The sequence below is a fragment of the Cataglyphis hispanica genome, chromosome 2 (genome assembly GCF_021464435.1).
Source record: "Cataglyphis hispanica isolate Lineage 1 chromosome 2, ULB_Chis1_1.0, whole genome shotgun sequence".
Classification (NCBI taxonomy): Eukaryota; Metazoa; Arthropoda; class Insecta; order Hymenoptera; family Formicidae; genus Cataglyphis; species Cataglyphis hispanica.
Genome location: NC_065955.1, coordinates 1,643,826 through 1,670,837, shown reverse-complemented (window position 1 = coordinate 1,670,837; position 27,012 = coordinate 1,643,826). Strand labels below are relative to the sequence as shown.

The window sequence follows — 27,012 nt, the reverse complement described above, 5'->3', positions numbered from 1 at the left end:
CACATACATACATTTAAAATAAACATGTATAACATGCTAAAAGACAACACTTTAGTACTACAGAAAAAACAACCAGGTTGATTGAAGTCAGTCAAAAATAAAAAGGTGTTTTTAGATACTTTTGTATTATTGTTTTCATATATATATATATACAATTGTTTGTGTGTGCTTACATTTAAATATCTTTACTTACAATTCTTATATATTGGTAACAGTTTTAAAAAAATTATATAAAATCTAATAATATAATCTAATTATTGTCATATTATTCAGTGTATCAATTTTCTATCATTCTGTCGTATTACTTTTCTAAAATATTTATCATCACTTCTTTTTTAAAATCGATATACTTGTGGATTTTTTTAAAAGCGGCTAAAATCAGAAGTTTATAACAAATATTTCAATATTGTTATTCATCATTGATATTCTGATTTGTTACATACTTACCACAGGATGTGGATCCGTACCAAGCATTTTCTCTCGTACAGCCCATCTTACTTTTGAATGTTTTGCTACTCCAGGAAAAGATATCTGTTTCCATTCTTGTTGATACTTTTGATAAAGAGCAACAGGATCACATTTTTTGTTAATAACTTTTTGTGCCTGTGGTTGTAAACTCCATGGCCGAATAACTAAATAAATATGAACAAAGCTTGAAACTTGCAGAATAAATTAATATAATATATGCATGTATGTGCATATATATATATGTGGTTTATATATATATATATATATATATATATATATATATATATATATAATATATAATAGTTTTAAATACATATACACAAAAAACAAGTAGGTATGGCAATGTTTAGCTTACATGATTTATGTCTGGAATTAATGGATGATCTTGTAGATAAGGTACTTTGTGTACGCACATTTGCAGTTGGGTCTGATGCTATACTTTTTGATTCTGATTCACTTACATAATCTGATCTAGGTTTGCATATCGATTGATCAAATACTGGTTTTACTTGATTCTCTAGTCTTAAATTAAGCTTGCATTCTTCCATCAAATAACTATCTTTTGCTGAAGATTTAGAAGCATTTTGTCTACTCTCACTTTTCGAACATTTAATAATCGAAGGTTTAGTATTAAAATAGTTTTGTTTACAGCAAGGCTTGTCAGATTCGACTACTTGAGCATCTTCTTTATGATATTTTATTGTTGATAATTTTTCATCTGATTTTATCACATTTGCTTTAATATATTTTTGGATATCTTCCTTAGGAATACATTTTATTTTGACTTTTATCAATGATTCATCATCAAAGGAATTTGAGGATTCAGAAGGAACAATATTAATTACGGAATAATCTGTGTTCTGATGTCCATGAGCTTCTTTAATCAGAGCCTGTTGCTTGCTAATTATTTTTGTTTTAATCTCTTCTTTTCGTTGTTGTCTTTCGCGTTCTTTTATCTTTCTATAGATCTTCAAATCTAGAAAATAAAATCATAATTTGTAACATGAGATATCTTGCAAATATGTATCGATTTTATTCAATGATAATTCAACCTGGAATGAACAGGTAAATAAAAAAATAAATGAACAAGTCGAAATATTTACCTTTCATAAAAGCTTTTAATTGAACGGCGGTAATGCCAACGAATCCTAATGAATTCAAAAGAACGAGAACTTCTCGTGGATCATCTTTAATCTCCGACATAGCACACATATACACACTGTATCAATTGAAGAAATTCAAAATAATATTCAATTCTTGAATGCCGTTCGCTATAAAACCTACAAATTGCAATATACGCTTTTATTGGGCATGTGTGGCAAATATTTTTTCTTGACTGTTTCAAATAAGAGAAACGTTAAGGATCAACCAGTGTGTCGGGAAGTAGAGGGACGAATCTTGCGCATGCGTAGTAATGTAAATGCGAAGTAGATGCTCATACTACTGGCTGGCTGTGTTCTAAAGAGGGGAACACACACTTTTGCATAAGCGCATAGCCATAAGTATAAGGAAATTGATTGGTTCATTTCGTTAGGCATATGTTTGTGGACCAATCAATTTCTTTATGCTTATGACTATGCGCTTATGCAAAAGTGTGTGTTCCCCGCTTAAAATTCATTGCCAGTACCAGAAATACATAGTCTAATCTTCGCGTAATATATATTATAGATTTACAGTATTTTTTTTGGCTGTGAATTAGAACATGACCACTTATAAAGTCCTCATTAGATTACGCACACATTGAAAGTTGGAATTTGACTAATTAGAATAAAAAAAGCTAAAATTTATTTGTTTTAATTAGTCCAATTTCAATCTTGAATCTTTAATGCATAAGGCCATTGCACGTGAAAAAATTATTTGTAACTACAAAATGTAAGCAAATCGACCCATCACAGTTTATTATTTTTACTACGTTGTGAGAATGTTTGCTTGTGATTAATCAATTACTAAGATTAGGCTTTACGGTTATAATTAAACTTTTTCATGTATATATGTATATATATATATATATATATATATATATATATATATATACACATATATATACAAAGGCTTTAAATAATTATGACTCCATTCCATAGACATAGGCCTAGTTTATACCGATAAACTTTAATACGTATTAAGTATACATTGACCAATCATAGCCATTCCTCTAAAAAAATTGAATGGTTGTGATTGGTCGATATAGTATTTAATACATATTAAAGTGTCAACATATCGGGGTAAACTAGATTATGCCTATAGTCTATGCTGCATTCTGATATTTACTCAATACTGAAAATGTATTCGACTTGTATTTGTGAATTAGTTTACAAGTTACATATATATTTTATTTGATTTTACTGAACAATATAATAACTTATGGAAAATTACGTAGTAGAAAACATTAATAATGACTTCCTTTCACAGTCTTATTCTCAAAGCATCGAAAGGTTAGTTAAAACATATATATATAAAATATATATATTGTGTGATGTGTATGCAATTATAATTATTTTTAATAAATTATCGATTTATGTGTAGGATTACGGGAATCAAAGATCACATCTTTAATTTTCAAATACCAAAAAAGATTTTGAAAGTTAGGGAAAAATCTTGGATTAATTTGTTTGGCAAATATTCTAGAAAGGTATATATCTTTTTTTATTTCTTTATTATAGCATTGTTGATAACACATTTATAATAACTGATACAAAATTCATATTTTATTTTTAGATGTCTGATGATATAGTTCTCAATGTTGATACTTTAGAACCTGATGAGGAGGAAATAGAAAAAGAAGTTTGTAAGGATGAATATACTTGTGAACAGCGAATACCTATGCGCAAACCAGCAACTTTGGTACAATATTGGATAAACACTGGTAATCAACCCTATAAAGCACTTCTAGATGAGAATGAATTGTCTGATACTGGAGAGTCTCTCAGCGAGAAAGATGTTACATTTTTGTTACATTCATCGATTTCAAATACAATAAATGAAGGTAAAAAGCAGGAATACAAAAGTGAATCATCCTCTAGTTCTGTAAACACTGCAGCTTATATTTTATCAAATACAAATATTACAAATAAAGCAGATACTATAGCTATTATAGAAAGTGCAAAATATAACAAAAATATTAATTCTTTAACAAATATTTGTATTAAAGATATAAAACTTACATCCGATAATATGATTCAGTGCATAGAAAATGCAAGACTCAATTGTGTAACACACAATGACAATAGCAATGTTAATACTAATGTTTCAGATATTGAATTGTGTTCGATGTCAAAAGACTATATATCAAAAACATCTGATCAACCTATTAACATAGTAACATCTGACAATATGATACAGCCTAACATGTATTCGCAGAGTGAACAAACTAATAAATTGAATGTACTCAGTTTCAGCGAAAAAAGTTTAGACATCCAAAGTAGAAACGATAATATTCAGCAGTTTAATGAAACATTGGAACGATTGACTGGAAATGGTGAAAACAACACTTCAAGTCAAGAAAGAAACAAGATATTAGAAGAAGATATTTCTTATAAGGAGGGAGTGTCAGAAAATATTGCACAAGAAATGATTAGAAATGATACAAGTCTAACAGCTTTTTATCGTAAGAAATTATATACAGGTAGAAATTCTCCTATAGATTTAATGCAAACTGAAAAACATAGTATAAAAAGACTATCTGGAACAATGCAAAATTTACATCCAGCTTTAGATTCTGACTGTACGATTAAGAAAAAAACATCATTAGTTCACAAGGACAAAAGCAAAAACTTGTCTTCTTTTAGCAAAAGACATTTTGGTTCTAAAAAAAGGAAAAAGAAAAGAAGAAAACGTTCTTCTATTTCTGACAAAATTATTATTGATACTAATAATGAATCATCAAATAATAACAGTCAAAATTCTTCCATCATTGATAGTTCCTTCAAGACGATTTTGTTAGACGATATCAATTCAAATAAACGAAACGATATTTTGCTTTTGGAGCGCAATAATGCAAATACTTTTCTAAAGAATGACACATGCAAAGATTTATCTTCCCTTAATATAAATCCAGTAGTTCTTTTGGAGCGGATTGCACCTTCTTTTATACAACATAAATTGAAATCTGCCAAAAATAACCACATCATGCAAAAAAGCAACGTATGTAATTCCAGACATTTAAACGAATCTAAGTTATATAAATTATATGGTTCTAATATCGAAAATGTAGAAACGATAGATAGCGACGAAAGTACTCTTCTTGTTTGCCAATGTAAGACTGTTTCAAAAGATAGTGATTGCTCTTTTAATTTGAGACTAAGTACTGAAGACGATTTTTCTGTTTCAAATACAGAAGAGAAAGATGATAAATCATCAAATTCGAAGAATATTGATGTTAGTCAGAATAAAGAACCATATACTACTATATTAGAAGAATTATCTCCACACTTGTCAGTAAACAAAAGTATAAATGTTAAATCCCAAGAAATTGATGCTACAGAGGGACGATTACCATCATCAGCAATGGAATTACAAATCTTTAATAAAGATGACACTATTCGGCAAAAGCATGTATTAAATAAATCTAAAACTCTCTCTTCCAATTCATATGGAACAAATAAAATAGATAATGTGAAATCTCGAGAAATTAAAATTGTATTGGAACGATTACCAGCATCAGTAAATAAAAATTCTACAAATACAACTATCAAAACAGAAATTATGAATAAAAATAACATCCAGCAGAAAGAAATATTAAATAAATTTAAAACACATTTTTCTAATCCATATGAAATGAACAGGACAGATAACGTAAAACTCCGAGAATTAAAAATTACATTGGAACGATTATCTTCAAATATATGTATTAATAATACTAATATTTTTGTTGATAAAAACATAATTTCAAACAATACAGACTTGCATAATAATAAACGAGAATGTCGAATTAGAAAAATATCTGAAAATGTAAAGACGTCTATTCGAACAGCTGACAAAGTTGATAATAATTATTTATTTAGATCGCGTATCAAAACTAAGAAATATAATGATTCAAGAATAAGTGATACATCAGATATTGTAGAATATCAAGTTCCCGATAAGATAGAATCCGAGTTTTCAATTCAATATAAAAATGATAGCAAAATGAACCAATCTAATCATAGTAAATATTCAGTTTTAACTTTTACATCATCGGATGAAGATGATTTTGTTCAGTTGATAGAACATCCCAAAAAAAGATCAAAATGTTCAATAAATGACAAGCTGTTAGATGAAACAAACATCATTGCAAAGAATTTGTCTGATGAAGCTAAACTTGTTGCTACTAATAAAGACAAATATAATTGTAGCAGAAACTTAAGGACAGTAATATTTTCTTCAAAAAAGCCTAAAACAATAAGAAAAACTTTTGAATCAATCAAAGAAAAAAAAGAATCAAGTGAAATCGAGATAAAATCTTCCGATAACACAATTACTTCCTTAAAAATGTGTGAAAACGAGAAATTGATGTTCTTCCCAAATGAGAATGACAATGATAGTCTCGCTAAGAATTTAGAACGAAAGAAAAGAACTTCTTTTCTTAATTGTAACAAAAACATAAGTAATAGCAACGAAAAACGTTTGACTACAGTAGAAATGGAAAGAAATGGGATAGATTATAAAGATGACAGTTGTGGCATATTCTTCCAAACAAAAACGTTTTATTCAGACTCCTCAGATTTTGAAGAAAATAATAGTCATACTGCATCTATTCGTAAGACACTCAAAAATTCTTCTGTTCATCATAAATTGCAATATCATAATCATGCCAATTTGGAAGAAATCTTTAATGATTCTAAGAGTAGAAAACATTCAAATTCATTAAATTCTTCCTTTGAGAAACATGAAGCCACTAATCAAATAGACAGTGTAGAAATTGAATTGGGATCAAATAACAAAGAAACTAAAATAAGCAAACGATTGGATAATGAAGAATTTAATAAGATTAATTCAAGAATTATTAATACAAAAAAAGATACGTCTGCTTGTTTTATAAATGATATATCAATACGAGATACAACCACGCAAAAAAATATGTATTCAAGTATTTCTCTTGTAAAAAATAATTTTAGTAATTTATCAGAAAATGAACAAATCTCTGACAAATCTAAGAATATGTCAGCTATTCAGGGCGATGTTAAATCAACAAAATTGTTAGTATTTCAAACTAAAACTTATTACGACTCTGATTCGAACGATTCTTTATAGCATTTTTTGGAAAATATGTGATAGGATATTCGTGTTTATATGTTTAAATTATATAAAGAATATATGTATGTGTATAGATGTAGATATAGAAAAATATATACAAAATAAGATGAAGCTAGCTGTCATACATTAAAATAGTAAACACATATAGAGAGAGAGAGAGAATGTAAGATAATCTTAATATATTAATAAATAAATAAATATATATATGTTAAATATATATAAAATATGTAAAACATATAAATATATACAAAATAATCTACATACACGTGTGCACACACATTATCTAGCTAGATAATATTAATAGATAATATTAATAGATTATGTAGGCCACAATTGCATATTAACAAACATTAAAAGTTTAATCAATAGAATAAAGCAAAATTATTTTTTTTATTTATTGTAAAATTCAAATTTTTTGTTGACTCAAGGAATCATATAATATTATATAGATGATACGTTATTTTTCGAAGAAAAATTGTATTGGAAAGTTTTGTATACATATATAAAAATGTATATATCAAACATATGTATTTAAATATGTAATATACAAATATATACCAACATACACAAATATGTATATAAACAATAAGTAAAAGTTGGACTGCATATAACATTATATTTGAAATACTTATATGCGCACATTAATACTGATAATATAAAAAAGAGCTGTATTCTATTATATTATTGATAAGATTCGATAAGATATGTCTTCAAACTCGGTGATTTTTTAAATCGCGAATATTTCACTGCTTTAATTAGAATTTTTTAATAATTCTATTTTTATAAATTTTATAAATATATATTATATTATATTTTATGAGATATATTTAAAAGATCTTTCGAAAAATATCGTAACATTTGAACTAGAAAGAATTCTTAACAATTTAGAAATTTTACCAGTTATTTATTAATTGTTTTTCACACGTAATATATTATAATATTATTAAAACATATAGCAAAAAAGCCACATATATTATTAGATATAAAAGAGCTGTTTCTTGCAAAAAATTGTGAATAAATATAAAGGACATTTGAATATACAGAGAAAAAAAAATTTTCGATTATTTTTTGTAATGAGTAACGAGGATTTTTATCGTGTTTAATGCGTCATATAGAGTTATATAAGGGGATATCGTGCGCAAATCCAATTTATAGATTTTAACGTCAATTTTTCGAGGATGCGAATGGAGCTCGTAGATCGCAATATTTCATCGTCGGTATAAAGCTATACGTTTTTTTTTTTTTTGTGTACAACCAGTTTTTAATATAAAACTCAGAAAATGAGTTTTATGCATTCTCTTTCTCCCCCCTTTCTTTCTCTCTTTCTTTCATACCGACGCGATACAGTTTGTTCGTAAATTAAATCAATGTAAATTGCATATGTATTGTTCAATATGCGAAATACAACGGCAATTTATGAATTGTTCTTTTTATCAGTGTCACATATATCAAAATAATAAAATCGATTTTTGGTGATATACTTGGACACGGACTGTACTGTCTGTGAGATGATTTTTTTTCTGATCATGTGATAGAATAAGGAAAAATAAGCAATTAATTCAAACTCGAGGAACACTAGCGAGACAATGCAGTTTTTAAAACGCGAAAAAGCGGACGGTTGTCGTAAAGGGGGGTGTTACGAGAAAGAGGGCGGGGAGGGGGATAGAGAAAAATGCTCGATGAAAGCAAAAATATCGGTGCTGAGGGGCACCCTTTTGTCCTAGCCAGCCTGAAGAGTGACCACAAACAAAAAACGCGATCGCGCGCGAGCAATTTCAGGTTGTTCGGCCGAGTGCGCGCGCTCTTTACTCGACGTGCTTTGCGGTGCGCGTATGTGCGTGTATAGATTCCATTGAAGGGCATTTCGCGAATCTGTGGAGAGGCGTTTTGTTTGCGCCATCGGGGCGGAGAGAAGGCCGGTCTTTTTCACGATGGTCGATGCCGAGAGAATTGCCAGCGGAATAAATCGCATCTTGCCCGATGATTGTTTTCGGTTCGTCAATGCATGTGGTCGCACGCTTGATACAAGAAGGTACGCCACAATCGTTTTTCTTCTTATATTTGATCTTAAATAGACAGCCGTTACTCATCTATATTTGATGTCGATTAAATAGTCATCAAATGCTACGCATGATCATAATCACTATATATATTTGTATTTGTTTAATGTCGCGTCGTAATTAAAAATGCGCACGCATATATGTGCGCATATACATGAAATTATTATGTAATAATAATAATATATATATATATATATATATATATATATATATATATATAAGAATAGTGCGCTGCACTATAGCTAGATCGATAATCATTAATTATATTTAATTATATTTTATCGGCAAACACGAAATCTAAAATACATATAGATAATGTATGTTGTTTATTTTTTAAAAAAGTTAAACAAAGACAGATTATGATGTTTACGAATGTTGCGATCACCAAGTATGCTGAGAACGCAGTCTATATGATTTGTTTGGTCAATGCTCTAGGCACATGCGGCAAAATTTTATATTTGTCGACTGATTTATTACTGACTTCGCATTTCTCCTATATTCCTTAATTGAGAAAGGAGGCTCGAGAAGTATGTATACTATCGCGTCACGTAATTAATTGTGTTTATTTAATTCTTACAATATTTTTGTTATTGCAGAAATAATGTTCTCCAGCCAGCATTACGAGCGTTAAGTCTTCAATTTGACGTTGTTGAAGCAATCGTGATATTGTGTAATACGTACGACCCGTGTCTTCGAAGTGTCTGGTGAGTGAATTGTTACATATTTTTGTAATTGTATTTATTATTTGATATTATTACATTATAGCAATTGCATTTTCGATGGACGTTTTGGTATCATGGACGTCGTGATATCACGGATGAGATAATGTTATTGAAATGCGCATAATAATGTCACATGTATACATGCAAGCGCACACATCACATATATACAAGTGTACAAAAATTATCTCGTAATGCACATTAGAATATTAGAGTATTGGAATAAATCGAGAAAGTTGATGCCACATCCAAAAGAGACGACATATGCTGGTCGTATGCGTTACTAATAGGTTGGCGTCGCGTGTCAAAGGGACGTCACATGTGATGCGTGCGTTGCCCTCCCTTTCGCCATAGTTCTCGCGCAATTAGCCGAGCTAAATGCCGCCACACTTTACGTAATCGTTCGCCTCCTGTTCCCGCGCAATCCCTTATTCTTTCTCGCATAAAACCAATTGTAAGTAAAAGGTAAAAAAAAAGCAAGTAAGTCCGCGACCTACGATGCATCTGTATTGTGTATCTGCGTCTCTCGATTACGAAATAAATGTAGCACGCGTTTTCTCTCTCTCTCTCTCTCTCTCTCTCTCTCTCTCTTTTCTCTTTATGCAATTAAGAATAATAACGGCATTTTAGCAAATACGCAACAATCTGGATGTTGCAACATAATTTGAATATTTAATATTTTTGAGAATATTTACTGAGTATTTATATTGTATAATTCTAAATTTAAATCTGGATGCTGTATATTTGTTAATATACATATATTATTTTATATTATGAAAAGAGAGAAAGGGGAGAAGGAAAAAGAGAGCAACCATTTTTTTTTCTCTTCGGCTTTCCGCCGCTTGTCATGCTGTTTAAAGTTCGGACAATGCCTAGAAACGCGTCAGCAAGTTTGAGTTACATGATGTATACCCAGAACTTTCGAGTGCCGTCGTGGCTTATTGCCGAGCACGAAGCTGACTGCCTACCTATCTTCTTGATCTCTCGAGAGAGAAAAATATTTAAATGCTGCAGTCGCGACACGTCGCGCTTTGAATTCAATAACGCGTCACGGCGTAAGAAAAAAGAGCATTACTTGAATCAAGAAATGGAAATATTTAAATTTGCATAATAAACTAGATTTCTATGAATTGTTTTCCTAATTTTAACAATAATAATTGATCTTTAAAAAACAATTAACCTAAATCTAATTGAATAAAAGTTGAAGTGAAGAATGCACTTTATTACTTGCCGTGAAACTTTATAACTTTTACACTTTCATAATAATAAATTACAGAAACGTTTAGGAAATTTGATTTATTATATGCCACACAACGGGTGTAATAGGTATAATTTTTATTTACAGTGATTATATTTTTATATACACATGAATAATGTTGATGAATATTAAATAAAAATCATGCTGAATAGTTTTTTATGTGCGTTTTTGCGAGAAATTCTTAACAACTTGATGAGTAATAAATCAAAGTTATTATTTTTCGGACATTTTGGCTAAATGCATATTATATTCTATATTATGTATATTTAGCATGACGGCCGTTGTGTAGGGGTGTGCATCATGGCGGAGAAGATACTCAAGTATCATCTTCTTTTTTTTTTCTTTAGAATACTGCCACGAAATCAATGGCATTGTCTTGAGTGTACGATGGATTGCAATCAATATTTTCACAATATAGTGGCATTGTCCGCCCGACACGGTCGAGTTGCGCGAGTATGCTTCACGTGAATCAAAGAACTCTTTTCTTCGCAGCGTCCATTATTGAACGGAAAAAAGATGTTTTAAATTTATTTGGCCAAAAAAATTCTTGCAAGATATATAAATTCTGAAAATAAATTGAGTAAAATTAAATAGCTATCGAGAAAGATAATCAAAATAATATAAGATGTGAGACATATAAACATTGATGATTTTTAGTTTCTTGTAATTTAATATCTGTCAATTAAACAACTCGTTATTAGTCTTTTAGGATGTTGTAACTATGTAATAATGTATTCATCGTCAAAAAATATTTTAATGTTTTATTCAAATTTGGTTGTAAAGGAAAAGAAAAATATTCGAGCAGAACATGATATAACTGTCACATTATACATATCTTTCTATAAAAAAGTTGATCGGTTCGACAATCGAGATTTAAAACAATTTTTTGTTTGCTTTTTAATTTTCCTGGTTTTGTTATTTTAGTAAAAGTTCCTTTAGGATTATTACCGTTCCATCCGCATTTTGGCGCTCCAAAATTGCTAGGAATAATAATCGTGTGTATATACATTACATATAACAAAACAAAAAAAAAAAAAGACGAAAAAGCAAGTACCAGATGCCACTAATTTTGGGTGATTTAGCATAACGATCGCCGAGAAAAGCCGCCCACTGTCGTTCTTTTCCTTGTCATTTTCGTTGCTTTGATCGCACCGGCAAAGCTCGTGACAAATTTTCAACGTATTCAAACGCATTCGTCACCCACTACGAAAGTTTTTGTGGTCGATAATCTACTTATTGCATGTATAATAGTAGACTCCATTCTCTATCTCCTGAGAACAGCTCTTTTCCGAACTACATACGTGGGTATTAGAAAAATATGTTGTTTATTCATTTAACAACAAGAATTTTCTTTCTCGAAAGACGTTGTTGCTGTTCTTTAAAAAACAAATTTTATTGTTTTCAAATATTATTATTTTATTTTGTATTTTCTTTATACTCATATTACTATACTTTTCTTTATTTTTCTCTCTATTTTTTTCTCTTTTGGCATTAAAATAAAGCCAACAAGCTCTTTTGTAGGAGCTCTTATATTTTTCATTAAATATGTATATAAACATTTATTGATTCTCCTTAAGATTACAATTAATCAATCAATCAATCATTAAATATGTATATTTGATAATGCAAGAATTTTATTTATTTGTATTTTTAAAAGTTATCTCTTATAAATAGCGAGTATTCTGTTTTTTTGTTTTTTAATTTTAGCAGACGTGTTCAATGGCTAATAACATAATATATGTTGCAGACTTTATACTTTGCCACTTTTTTTTAATTTTATCATGTTTTAGGATTGCTTTAGACGTGTTGTTGTATAAAATCAAGAAAATTTTAAAGAATATATATAATAATTATTTGTAATCAAATAGTTTTACAGTTAATATAAAACGTTACTTTAGTCATTAAAACTTTTTTTATTATGCTTTTAGGTAATTTTTCTCGCAACTTAGTCTTTAAAAAATGTCTAAGTTGCGAGAAAAATTACCTAAAAGCATAATGAACCAGCAAATTCAAGTTTAAGTTTTCCTTTCTTGAAAGATCAATTTAAATTTTACCTAGATATTTTTTGTCAATCGCCCGTAGAGAGGATTCGTTTTGGCGGTATTTCTAAATGATCCGATCTATTGTCGCTAATAATTAAATTGTCGCGTCCAAAATCACTACTTGACAGAACATTTTTGATCGCTGCGAACGACTAGCCGTAAGACTTAGAGCATTTGGCATTATTCATATAAAACTCATTACACGTGTGTGTGTGTGTTAAAAGTATTATTTCTGTAATATATATATTTTAATATTTATTTTAAACAGATATCTTCAATCACTTTCAATGTTTCAAGCCCAATTCTTATCGGACAGTTCGAGGGTAAAAATTAAAAAAAAAAAAAGGAAAAATTGATCGCGCGTGCGCAGATTATTCTGCGGGAATATAGGCGGTGCAAATAAACACATCAAGGCTTCCGTTACCGTGACGGAGGGTGGGTTTCCTCCCTTCCCCTTCTATCTTGTACGTCTTCACGGTCGTTCGGTCGTTCTATAATCTCATGGCGGGGTCTACCTGTGTGCGTATAGCTACGGCGGCAGCTGTCGTCTAATTGAATTATCTAGTTTCCAATTCGACTCGGAGATTTCGGGCGAAAGGCCTGACGAAAAGTCATGATGGCTAAATATTGAAAAACATGCCAGGCATTGTTGAATCTCCTGACTCGATTTTGACGGGGGCGGGGCTGCCAAGTTTTGTAAGAGCCTTTGTTTGTCGCGGCTGATCTTTGCCGATGGACCCAGATGCCGGTGATGTTGTTTTCTGGGATCCGCTCAGGTACGCATATGTCGGGAAAACGTACCGTAGAAAACGTGGTGAAAAAAAGATACTCTTCGTTACTTATTCTTGTTTATCGGAATCAGGCATTGCGGTAGGTAAGCTTTTTTGGCTTTTTCAATTTGCCCGTCCAGGTGTAAATGGCGAAGCCAAACTCTCGATGGAATTATGGATTTATAAAAGAAACTAATCTTTCAGAACTTTCGGGAATGCTAGACATTTTGAGCGATATTACATATCCGTTAATTACTCGCTATAACATTTGATATAAATGAGTTGATAGAGAGAAAAGGAGAAAGAGAGAGAGAGAGAGAGAGAGAGAGAGAATTAATTAAAGCTAGATATAGCTAAAATAATGACTTTTGACTTTGAAAAATCAATGGCGTACTATTTTTTATACATTAAATTGGTTCTTTTCTATCTGAGAATTTGTCTCATTTTTATTTATTTTATGTATATATACTTTTTTTCAACGTATACTTTGTATATAAAACGTATGTACACGATATATTAAAATGCGCGTGTGATAGAGGATTAAATTTGTTCCTATAAAAACCTACTGACTTTTCAAAAAAACGGAGAAACCGATAAGAGGATCTCCTATGGGGGTCTTACCGCTGTAAATTAGTGATCTTTTTTGTATGACGATCAGATTATGGGCATTAAGAATTCGGTTTTCCAGAGCGGAAGCCATTGCGTGCAGCGGCTTTCCGCTCTTGATCTTTGATCTTTTGAGTATAGGAACAATGGTTGGTCGAATGATGTCCCGTGAAACAAGTCGCATTCTTTTCTTCCCTTCTTCGCGATGTCACATGACGACGGCACGATTCTGAATGACGAGCGTGACGACATCGATAATACGTTATCGTAAAATACTAATACTCGATCATAAAGAAACGACAATTGCCATATTGTCGTAGAGAGGGGAAAAGGATTTACAGAAGGTAGCTAGTATTTTTATTGTATTTTTTATGTTTGCTAAGCATTTTTTATTTATTAAATTAAAAATGATCAAATTATCAAAATTAAATTTAATTTAATGAATAAAAAATGCTTAAGAAATATCGAAAAATTAATACTGATTTAGAATTAGAAAAAATTGTCGATTTTAATAATGCAAATGATTACTTCTGTGGATAGCAGTTGTCATAACTGTTGAAAAATTTTATTATAAAAATGAAGAATAATTATTTTTAATGCTGTATATAAAGAATTATATTATTACATCCTTACTTTAATATTTACAAAAAAGAGATTCTACGTGTCTTTTGTTCGAACTATAATTATAGGATATTTATGTAATAAAATTTTATTGCAAAAGTGTAAAATAATTGCGTAAAAATGAGAAGGTAAAATTTATGCAATCAAAAGATTTAATAAAAGATACGTTTATGAGGCCTTTCACACGCACATTCCGCAAGTTTTTTGTTTTTTTTTTGTTTCACCGTGTCAAATATTAATCAATGGTTTTATTTTGATCGCGGAATATGTCGAAGAGTGACAAGAAAAAATCTCGCGCACTAATTCATTGGTAGCAAATGCCAAAAGAAAGAAAGAAAGAAGGAGTGTCGGCTAATATCCGTGCGTAAGCGTTTACGGAACATGGCAACAGCCATTTATTATTCATCTCCGCAAAGGCGCACCAACAATATCGTCCATTGACAATTTTTGCTTCACACACGACGCCGTGCAACACGACGCTCCGCCCACTATCGAACTACAGAGAATGCCGACTAGACCTTACTTGAACTAGGGGTTCTCCCCGATTTCCCAGCTCCCTTGTATCATTGAGAGTTCAAGGAAGTGACTAATCTGAACTTTTCCAAAAATATTATAGACAACGGAAAAGTAAATTAACATCGTATTCGCGTAAAAAAAATATTTAGAAAGTAGAAAAACATTCAAAGAAGGAAGAAATATATGTATATGCGTGTGTGTATGTATGTATATGTGTATGTATATGTGCGATGCTATAATTTTATAAAAATATAATTTCAGCAATGTTGCGAGCAATACATACAGATTTGAAATAATCTAGAATTCGTTATACATGTATTACTTTTGATAAAATATCTCGGAAATATAACTTTCTTGTTACATTAAATAAAACTTTTTCGTTCTTACTAGATGTTGCGAAAACGTACGTCGGTAGTTATGACATTCAAAAATGATTTCACCTAATTTTTGACTTTCTATTCGTTGACATAAAACAGCAGAAGCCGCTTTCATTATTAACATGTTAACTTGAAAGTTATCTAAAGTTGTTTATATGGATGCTATATTTCGACCAGGCGCAAGTCCTCATCTAATAGCCGATCGGATTCACGGAGGGTGGTCTCGCAAGAGCGGTGCTTTTATCTTTTTCGGCATCTTTCACGTTGATTGTGTCCTGTGCTTTTCCTTTTCCCACATCTCTCTAATACTCTAATATGCCATGAAACGTAGAGAAGGAGATATTGCTTTTACTTTCTTTCTCTCTCTAAGATGTTATAAAATTTACAAGTCTCGCGTAAATATTCTCTTATTTTTTATTCCTGATTTGCATGCATATTTTATATATTACATGGTAAAAAAAGTTATATGTCACACTAAAAATGCTTGTGAGAAAACAGATTGCTTTTGAAAAAACAAAGAAAAACCCATAGCACAAAATACATAATATTATGTTCGAAATAAGCGTGAATAATATAATAAATATTGACGAGTTTTGTAGAAAAAACATTTATTACAAGAGCGAAAGTCACGGTGTATTTTTTTTTACGATACATTTGGTAAGATTTACTTTTTCGCTTGTGTGAAAGTACGCGTTGCAATTGTAGAGCGGACTCTTCGAGAAGAAGTAATTTGGATTTATCGAATAGCACATCACACACACAAGCGCGCGCGCGCGCGCGGAACGGAGAGGAGGGAGGACAGGCGGAAAGTGGCCAGGTGTGAACCCGACGAGCCCAGAACTAATGGAGCTACAAATCAATGATGCGATGGACCGTCATTACTTTCGTTAACACAACGTGTTTACCGCACAGAAACCGACGGACGCGAATCTCTTTTCTGCGCGAGGGGAGAGATACCGATCCACCACCTCTCATCCCTCACGCTCGATTGCCCATATTGTGCTGCGTTCTATGTGCAAAAATGATTTGGCGGTTCCTGTATTTGCTGCACCGTATTAATCGAAAGAGACGAAAGCTATAATACTACATGCATGCGAATACTCGCTCTTGATTTGCGCGGAGAAAATTATTCGAATAGTTTTACATCCCGCAAATTTTATAGAAATTTGCTTGTGTTGAAAATTGAGCTAAATTCACTGAATTATTTTTTAAAATTTAATTGAAAATAATTATTTATTTTTCAAAAAAAGTTATCACGATAAATAATGTCCGCGATATACTCGGTGCACTTTTTGTCACACATACTACACTCGTTATTTTCGCTCTATTTCGTTCACAATCGTCAAATCTAATCATCTTATCTAACAGCATGCTCCTAGAGAATCAATGCCCGATGTGTATTTGGAGGTAAATAAATAGCAAAATATAAAACAGTAATTGAGCTGGCTGAATATGATTCCGATGGCATGGGGGCGGCACGATGGTGCGTTTGTGGGATGGTGCGTTTGTAGGATATGCCGCTGTTCGGATTTGACAAATGTACGAAAGCAAGAAAGAAGAAAGAAAGAAAGAAGTCGGTTGGTTGAATGTTCTCTGTGATCCGCCGATAGTCGTGTTTTCGGACCGTGTTTCCGTTGCGTGTCGCACGCGTGCATATATACATACAGACGCACAGATACACATACGCATCTGTCACACATACTGCCCCCACAACGTGTTGCATGGCTTACAGAATTCGGTCTGACATTACTACTATTAGCTGCGCCCGCTTACAGTTACGGCTCTATTATTGCCCGCTATAGAGAAACTCACCTCGAGGCTTTTGCTTGCCGCGAACGTGCTACGATCTCTTTTTATCTTTCCCCACTTCTACCCCTGACGTGATGGAGAAACGGGGACCCGTAGTCGTGATTAATGACTTGTTCACGAACACCGTACCACTAGTATCATAATAGAATGTCTCTCGAATTTGTACAAGAAGACATGTATGATATAAAGTTGCATCATTTTTTCAATATTTTTCTAGTGAAGGAGAAGATTATTGAGACGTTCATATTATTATTTCTAAATTTTACAAATGCTTGCGTTCTTTTTTATTTATGATAAGAGGAATATTTCCTAGTGTCATAAAAATAAAATTATATCTTAATTATTTGCTTAATAATTTTGTGTTTTTTTTTTTATTTATATAACATTTCACAATAACTACCATTGTTTACTATTGACTTTATCAATACATCGTTACAAATATTTGTTTGAGCTAGACAGGGTCAAAAAGCATGATGAATAAAGTTGACTTGAGTCCAAGTGCAACTCAAATCTGTCACCATTTACCACATTGCTCTTTCGACTCGTTTTGGCTCGTTCCGACGCTTTGTCGACGTGTTGTCACCAATTGTCGCGCGCTGCGCCCCACGAGTTTACACACAACAGGGTGACATGCAGTTTATGCGATTCTATTGTCAAGCACGGCTGGTTTTCTTTTTCTAGCCATACATATATATATAACTTATGTGTGTGTTTTTCTTATTATATTAAATTTATTTAACATATGTAAAATATATATGCATTTTTCTCTGTATATAGGAATCCGATTTGTATCAAATGTGTATGTATCAATCACTATGTATCAAAACGCATAGTGTAATCTATTAAATCTGTTGCTAACAGACATGTACGAAAATACAAATGCAAATAGAAATAGTTGTTTTATATTAATTTATTATATAAATGGGAATATATACGTATATTATTGGGCATATTACGTTATGTGTGTGAGGGGTGAGTGGGAGGGGGAGGGGGGAATGAAGCACATATTTAAATCGAAGTAAATTACTTATAAAATGTAAGATTGAAACTGCCTGTATTTTTATTAATGAATTGCGAAATATTATAATATGATAATCTTTTTAAATTTTTTTAAGTTACGTTACGTATGTGCGAGCGTGCGAGTGTGTATGTGTACGATTAAGAAACATACAAGCACGAAACATAAAATAGGCTAATTGAAACATGTTTTCTTTGCTATCAAGACTCCGACCATTTTGTATTCTGTTTCGCGTAGGCGTATTCATTTCGCGATGACATTGCGATGGTAATTAGTACAACTTTATTTATCGAAAACGATTATCGTGGGATTCGTTTAGAATTTAGAGCATTGCAATTAAGTCACGGAAGCTCATTTATAATTTATTAAACGCCATAGAGACTTATAAACGCATGCAAATGTATGCAATGAAATATTTTGCGCCACGTTGATATATGCACATCGTTAGTACTCTATAGCTATGAATAATTATAATTTTACAAGTATAATATCCGAGGAAAAATGTTAGTCTTAATCATAATTCCTTTTCCCAGATCCGGTTTTCGCACATTATGCATAATTATTACAAAGCATTGAACTCGAGAAATGTAAATTAGAATCTAATAAAAACATTTTTTCCGTATGAAAGAAATTATTTCTACATCTTAATTACATGGTCAAGCAATTAAAAGCAAGATATTTATAATCAAGTATATTGTCGACTAATATTTTTAAATAGTTTAATTGTAGATTCAATTTTGTTCTTCTTTTTGGCAATATATTTTTATAAAGATTTAAAAAAAATATTTTTTACAAGTAAACTTCTTCATGAAAGAAAGAGAGCGAGAGATTTGAATTGAACCAGTAAAAAAAGATAAACGCATAATGCATAGTTTATTCCAGCCACAAACAAATAGATAATGAAAACGCGTCTCGCTTGTCGCGTCACAATAACCGCCAACAATTGTATTCATCAACATCGCTATCCTACACCGCCATCCTGTAAATTAGTTCTTCAGATTCCCATGACGGCATATCCTGCGGGACAGGGCTCACACATGTCACATTCGCAGTTACGAATACAATAGCATCAAAATCCTATCACAGGAAACTTCTCGGAAACTTCCCGATTGATTCCGCCGGGACATTTTATTGCTGTTATTCTTTTGATCAATATTAAATTATTGTTGATTGAAATCATATTTAAATTATTTTCTGTCTAGATATATTGATAAAAATATAGAATTTATTTGTTATTTATTCGATATTTGCCACATTAACTTGGAAATATAAATATCAATATTCATGATGCAATCTCATGTAACTAATTAACAATGTAATTAGTTTATTTGCAAGCCATTAATTATTTTAGAAAGGATCGCTAATTAGTGATATAATTATTATTATTTTGTGTTCTTGGAAATAAGACGAAAAAGGTAACGCAAACCGACACGACCACCTCGATAGATTTCATTGCCATTCTGAATGTATCTATTAGCACTTTCAATAGCGTCATTGTGACGGTCTTATGCGCATCGGTAATTTCTGTAGCATCCTAAGAATTAGCTCGTATCCCGACACCACTCCCGTTGTTGAGAATCCGACCTATGTAATCCTGGCTAAGGATAATCTGATCTCAATAGCATGACATGGCGCGAATTTCGAGTGTAAATGCTCCACTTAGCTGACAATGTCGTGCGTTTCTTTTGTGCCGATCGATGCATGTCTCGTATTAATTCGGATTTGAATCTTATTCTGGCTGCTTATCCGCTAGGACGACATCTTGAGTGTCTCTTACGTTAAATGTTCAGTTAAATGATAAAACGAATATTGCAAAGGAAAGAGGCGGGGAAGGGAGGGAATAGAAAGAGGAAAAAGAGTTATAGGACCGTTAAATTGGGTGCCATCCAAATGTCATTTTTATTTAGGATTGAGAAGATGTAGCAACGACATTTATAACTTAACTTACTTTAACTTCAATTATGAGAATTCTCCATTAACTTTAATAATGAGAATGATTTATTAATTATCTTTTTATGGAGCAATATTTAAAAAAAGATGATTATTATAATATATAAAAGAGATTATGTAATTTCAATGGTTGAATTAGTGCGCGTGGCGTGAGCCTTTCTCAGGAAGCAGTTTGTAAAATATCTTGTAACGTGCAATGTTTCCTATCTTTTCTTATGCACGCGCATGCAACACAAACACGATACTGTTCCTGTTCTTTCAGGTGATACTTATGTACGTCCCGGGAACTTCTTCTCGTTAGATGTCTCGTTCAGATAGGAGTTACTTTGGTTGCTCGTAATTCGATATTCAGGCCACACTGTAGGGATCCGGTAGCACAGGCAAAATACAAGCTCGGGCCCGCGGACCAAGGGTGCGCCCGTTGTATTTGCTCAATTTACAGTTACGTAATTCCATAATGAAGGACGGACGTTTCTTCTTCCTTTTTTTCTTCCTTGACGATCGATCCGAGAATGCAACGTTGCGTCAACAATAGGTGCTTCTGGGATTTTGCGAGCGAGCAGACTTCACAAAGAAGCGAATCGTAGATGTGGGGTGGCTGTCACAAGGGTGTCGTGTTTCGCACAGTTGTTTCTATAAACAAGAAATATATAAAACAGTCTTCATGCACGGATCTGTTGTTCCCAGAGTGAGAAATTGCAAAATTATCATAAAAAGAACAGATTTTTCTTCACTCCAAGTTTTATCCAGCAAAATTTTATACACAAAACACAACATGCAATAATTTTGATTAGTACGGGGAAACTTTTAAATTTGCATACTTTTTAGCGATATAAAGTATAAAGACATTTGTTAGAAATTTACGTAATCATCATTCGTGGCAAGAGTGCCTAAAATAGCTCATAGAAAGAAATATGAAAATTATTTTCCGACCAATTGTCATCGCTGCATTGTCTTTTTTTTTAACGTTCTTGCCCGTTAGATGAAGATCGATGCGACTTTGAAGAAAGTTCTAAATTACTAGATCTTGTGCACGCGAGAAATAGCGACGGAAAGTATATGTAGTTGACCGCGAAAAAAGCATATCAAAGAGGAGTATCGGTTTTAAAGCTAGATAAAGGTTTGTTTTTTATCCATTGCTATCCTTTTCATTCGAGCTCGTTCGAGCTCGATTCACTTAGTCGCAATGCTTTGTGTGCGAAGCCTAAAATAACACCTACAGCTTGTCGACTCTCCGCTAAGAGTCGTCCCTAATTTCTCGAATGATTGAACTTTCGTTTTCCGTTTGAGAGTAACAACAGAGTTTTCGGCTCGTTGCTTCAAGTGTATCTTTGACTATACATTGATTCATTTGGATTTATTTTCTACAGCTACATACATATTTTATGATCAGTGAGTTTGAATCATTATGTTAAAGATCAATGTCTTTTCATGTTACAACAATTCATGTTGCAGATAATTAAAATTTTAAGAATGAAAATATCACTGAATAATAATAAAGAATATGTGGAAAATTGAAATAAAGTTGAAAAAGCTTATGCAACTTTGATATTAATATAAAATATGTAGAAGATTCCGAAAATTCAATTTTATAATATATGTAATCATATGTTAATTCCTATAAGATTAATGTTTATTTGTAATTGCAAAATTGGATTCTTATCAATACGAAGAATTATACAACACGCGAGAACACGCCTTAAAAGACTAGTAAAAACAAATCATTTTTTATCACGTTAAAAGGATATTAGAAACGTGAATGTTTTTTTTTTGCAAAATTAAATTTGCGCACACGTAATTATAATTTCGCAACAAATGTTAATATATTTTATATATAGAAATTCTCTCACCGGATATATACTGAGCATTGTATATGTAATTTATGTAGACGCACGAGAGAACAACGACGCTGCGTATAGCTGCTATTTGCATAGTTTGGTGCACAGCCCGAGGTGTATACGCGGACAAAGCAGTTGTTCCCTGTTGTTGTTGTTTTGGATTATCCGCGGAGGGTTTTATATCCGCAAAGTACAATACATATTAAGCTCGAACTCGCGGATAATAGGTTGTTTATTTTATTAGCGAGAGACAATAATTAAGTATTTCAACCGAAATTACAGATTATTTAAATCGCTACCCATGATCACTTTACCATACATTTTAATTATATATGTGTATTGTAAAAATTAGTCTTAATTATATAATAAATTTTTATAAATTTTTATAAACTTTTGAATACATGCAAGTAGCAGATAACATATGCTATCATGCATAGCCAGATAACATATGCTATCAACTTTTCGTTATCAACGAATTCTATTTTTTTTATATGGTAAAACATAGAATGTTAATTTGTTAGATATGTATATATACATTTACGTATGTATGTTCTCCGAAAATATGAGCGTGTATATATACTTTCTAATATAAAAAGTTAATATTTTTTGGCTATAAAGAGATTAATTTTCTCATGGTAAATCTTCACAATTTGATACAACGGTGCGAGTAGACATCGCGTCAAGATCGAAAATATTTCTAGTGAGCGCGTTATTAACGGCGATCAGCGGGTTCTCTTGCAGGATCGTGCCACGTCCTGCGATGAGGATAATGGCGGGTCACCATGACTAAAAGTGCTAATCATGACAAATGCAGCTGTTACTGCCTTTTTAAGGGTCCGAAAGATCTTGAAGAGAATCTTCTGTGCTCGTTCGTGAATCTAAAAAGATTGGTAACGTTCCTCTATCGTGTTCTTCGTATGCGCGAAACATATCGAGCCGTTGCAAACGTGTTTGCCACGCTGCTCAACGGTGCGGTATATTGTTAATTTGGCAAACGCAATAGGAAACATTTCGTTTTCGTATATTTGCTTATGTGACTTCGCGGACGATTGTTATGCCACAGATACTTTGTTTGTTTACATATTTCCATAGAGGAATGTCAAATATTTATTGCAGTTTCTCTTTACTACATATCTTTTTAAGAGATTCACTACAAATTCATAAATAATGTTCCTATAAATTGAATATAAAATTTTAATTTTTTAGATGGTTGGAATTTTATATATATATAAAAAATTTAATAATTTATTATTTAAATTAATAATAATATGGCTTTTCAATATAGTCGCTAATTTACAAACATTAGAAAAAATTTATTCTTCTTGGATTTGCGTGGTTTTTGCATGTTTCTCTGTGTCATAATTTATATTTTGGAGAGAGAGAGAGAGAAAGAGAGATTAATCTAAAGCATAAAATGTACACATATATATTTTAAAAAGTTAATAATATTTGGAAAGCAATGGTCAATATCAGATACTTGCAATGATAAGCGGATTTACTCTTTCACTATCGCATTATGACAGAAAGAGTAAGTTTGACAAAGGGTAATTTGTCAGTTAATATGTCTGTTCATCGCTTGTCAGAAGGGAACGAAGATACTTAACGATTCAATAATTACATATTTAATACCATCGGCCACAGCTGCACATCGGCTATGTCTGACAGGTCTGTTCTGAAAACCCTTCATCTGGCCAACGATCTTTTTCTTGTTCTATAACTATGCTGCATAACTTTGAAAGTAGTTTATAAAGTAATAGAAAAAAACTTTTCATCACAAACATGGAAAAGAACGTTTCCATCTGTCGTCTAAAACATTTTATTGTATTAAATTTTTATTTAATAAAAAAAAAAAAAATTTTGAATGGTTGAAAACTTCAATATTGAAAAAAGTTATTTCTCTTCAATATATATAATTAATTACATGTAAATGTCACTGATATTTAATCGCAATATCTTTTATAATCAAAGTATGCAACTATTAAAGTATTTAAATTATCTCGTTAAATTTAAAAACAGAGAGAGAGGGAAAAAGAGAGAGAGAAAGAGAGAGAATCTAACATTTTATGCATTCTATTGTCTTTGACATTTTTTTTTTTGATGTTTTAATTATATATATATAAACTGATTATTTACTACTTATATACGATTAATACTTATCATTGTACATACTATTTGCAAATCATCACTAATCGATTAATTAAAAAATAATGACTGTATCTTTAATAATGTAACAAGAGAAAACTTTACGCTAATAGGAAGCGAGGGGCAAAGAAAACGTTTCGAGTCGCGAGAAGCCGCGCTTTTTTCACCCCCTCGGGGCCCTTGCTCTCTACATGTAACTCTATAACCTGGCATATCTGCACATTTGTATCGAGCCGCGGGGTTTCAGGTCATGGCCTCTTTTGTTGGCCGATGATGTTGTTTCGCTACGTTATTGGTCGCAAGGTTGCATGGCATGTACGCGTACACGCTTCATTGTATCAGTATGGATGCCAGAGGGTCGTTCGCGGCGGCATATGGCCGAGTATCGTATTACCAGGCGTTTGTCATCATCAGAGTAGTCATTGTTCCTTAGAGAACTAAGGGTGCTATGGTGCACTAGTAAATCTCAGAAATGCCGACTTCTTTCTTTACCTTCCTCTCTTCGCCTTCCTCCCGTCGGCGAATATATTCGCGTTAGATTATTAATGTAATTTTATCAATTAGATCACGTACGCGACAATAAAATTATTCCATTTCGATAATGTTAGACTGTTTCAGCATAAATATCAGATAATCTATCAAAAGATTAGGGAAAACCCGTTTCTATTGTATTATATTTGTAACGTGTGTATGCAATATTTGTGCATGTGTGCTATTTTTTGTACATAATTATTAGACGAGTGATGTTATCTCCGTTTTAGCTCCTATACACAAGTAAAAAAGAATAAATTATTATTTTTAGATATTTGTGCAATAATTTAAAAAGTAAAAAGTGAAGAAATTTTGGGGGAATTTTTTTATTCCTTTGCCTACCTGCGCGAGTAATGTGATTCGCAGCTTTTTCGATATCAATCGGCCATCATTACGCGTAATCAAGCGAGTAACCGACTAGAGCATTGAACTCTTTTCGGAACTTTACCCTATGACCCCTCAGCAAGGGGTGATTCAGGTGCATGAACAATCTGACCTTTTTGAGCGGCAGCTGCGACGTTGAGATTTTCGCAGAGAGAATTACGAGGTTTTTTTTATCCCGAATATCTCTCCCAGCCATATTTAACCTCGATTTCATAACCCATTGATGCCAAAGATCAGACTATTTTTTGATAACAACCTCGGGAAAGGCCTCCCGCGGATCTACCTATAGCGGGTTCTCACATAGAAACGTATCCCTTTTCCTTATTATCCCTCGGAAGAATTGTGCATTTTTTGAAAACGGTTAGACGTATGATATATGGATAGGAAATTTTGAAGGTAGACGCATATCATATTTATATTGACAGTAAAAGTGTTCAAATTAAACGGTATATAAGAACTGATTTCTTGTTAATATTGCTTAACTAAAATCGGAATTCAATTAATTTTTTATTCTTTTCTGAATTTTAAATTTAAAAAAAAGAGAGTAAACAGTCGGTTAAATATATAAAAATTAAAAAAATAGTATATTGTTAAGTATAAAATATAATAAGAAATTAAGATTATATAGATATAGAATAATAATTCATAAATAATAGCCAATAAATGATAAGGGAAAAAAGAGGGAAAGAATAAAAGTGTGACATCACGAATTCAATAATTCGGCGATCATTTCACACTTTATTTTGACTTATAAGTTTCTACATTAGTTTAACATCTTCTTGCTTCTTTCCTATCTTTATTTTTCTATTTTTTTTTTTTGCGATTGTATCCGTTACGCAGAGCTTTAGGATACAGTAACAAATTCGCACGTTAAGGTAAGCGACCGTTAATTCGAACTACTCTTACTCGTCTATAAGCTCCGTATTTTCCTGGTAATAAATTTCTCGAGGGCTAAGGGAAGAAAGGGCGTTATTTCAGTGTGCTTCGTATCAGGGGTAGTTCCGTGTCTTGCTGATATAAATACATACGGGATCTGATATTTACATTTTTAGAAATATAAAAAATATATAATTACGATTATAGTGTTTCTTGCAACACGAATTCTTTCGACACAGTAATCAATAGGTCAATAATCAAAGCAACTAATTTCTTTCTAATCATTAAATTAACATTTGTAAAAATATATATTCGAATTATATCGAATTTTCTTAATTATAATTGTTTGACTTATGAGCATTTGAATTTGCAAACATTCAAAGATACAAAAAATATTATCGCTCAATATGCACTTGTATAATTCGATGCAGTTCGCATAGAATTTATATTATTTCAGTATTTGTTTTTTTTGTTTATTTTCTTTTCTATATTTTAGCAATTTTACAACACCCTTTACTATTTATCGAAAGTAAAAGGTTTGTTACTTAAAAATGATTATTCCAATTTATTTTTTCATTCTCGCGTCTTTTTGCGAACCAAGACCAGGAATTACTCTTTTATCAGATTGCTCTAACAGAGGTATACAATTGAAATTTTAAACTCTAAAAACTCGTTTCGAGTCGTATATATCAATACGATCGATGTGGCCCGTGGGAGCAATTGAAAATTCACTGTCGATACCAGATCTTGGACAGATTTTGAATTTTTACGGTGATGTAGATGAATTCTTTCGATG

The 27,012-nt window shown here is 31.8% G+C and overlaps 3 protein-coding genes across 11 annotated transcripts in view; 2 read left to right on the top strand and 1 right to left on the bottom strand.

The window, feature by feature from the left end:
- Position 1: 1 nt before the first annotated feature.
- On the bottom strand, positions 2 to 1,846 carry LOC126857312 (uncharacterized). The gene is made up of 4 exons (XM_050606619.1): positions 1,572 to 1,846; positions 824 to 1,444; positions 448 to 632; positions 2 to 372 (listed from the first exon to the last, which is right to left on the bottom strand). Exons 1-4 carry the CDS (start codon positions 1,678 to 1,680, stop codon positions 325 to 327), a joined length of 963 nt encoding a protein of 320 aa, XP_050462576.1. The 5' UTR covers positions 1,681 to 1,846; the 3' UTR covers positions 2 to 324.
- Positions 1,847 to 2,160: 314 nt separating this feature from the next.
- On the top strand, positions 2,161 to 6,912 carry LOC126857206 (putative uncharacterized protein DDB_G0282133). Of its 4 annotated transcripts, none has more exons than XM_050606414.1 (4): positions 2,161 to 2,340; positions 2,878 to 2,900; positions 2,992 to 3,097; positions 3,184 to 6,912. In XM_050606414.1, the coding sequence occupies exon 4, from the start codon at positions 3,184 to 3,186 to the stop codon at positions 6,694 to 6,696; it is 3,513 nt and encodes a 1,170-aa protein (XP_050462371.1). In that variant the 5' UTR covers positions 2,161 to 2,340; positions 2,878 to 2,900; positions 2,992 to 3,097; the 3' UTR covers positions 6,697 to 6,912. The 4 variants fall into 4 exon arrangements, with proteins under 4 accessions (XP_050462371.1, XP_050462381.1, XP_050462389.1 ...); XM_050606424.1 differs by lacking the exon at positions 2,161 to 2,340 and adding an exon at positions 2,564 to 2,767; XM_050606432.1 differs by lacking the exon at positions 2,161 to 2,340 and having other exon boundaries at positions 2,564 to 2,900; positions 3,184 to 3,451; positions 3,719 to 6,912.
- Positions 6,913 to 8,380: 1,468 nt separating this feature from the next.
- The window catches only part of LOC126857347 (uncharacterized), a 116,051-nt gene continuing 97,419 nt past the window's right edge, over positions 8,381 to 27,012 (top strand). For 3 of the 6 annotated variants that reach the window (XR_007688484.1, XM_050606697.1, XM_050606688.1), the window contains exons 1-2: positions 8,381 to 8,731; positions 9,356 to 9,463. Coding sequence is in view for 2 of the 6 variants with exons in the window: in XM_050606697.1 (XP_050462654.1) it covers positions 8,631 to 8,731; positions 9,356 to 9,463 (209 nt within the window). In the remaining 4 variants the exon portion in view is untranslated. Of the gene's footprint in view, positions 8,732 to 9,101; positions 9,287 to 9,355; positions 9,464 to 9,524; positions 12,138 to 27,012 lie in introns of those variants that run through there. The other 3 variants (XR_007688487.1, XR_007688486.1, XR_007688485.1) reach the window with 3 other exon arrangements.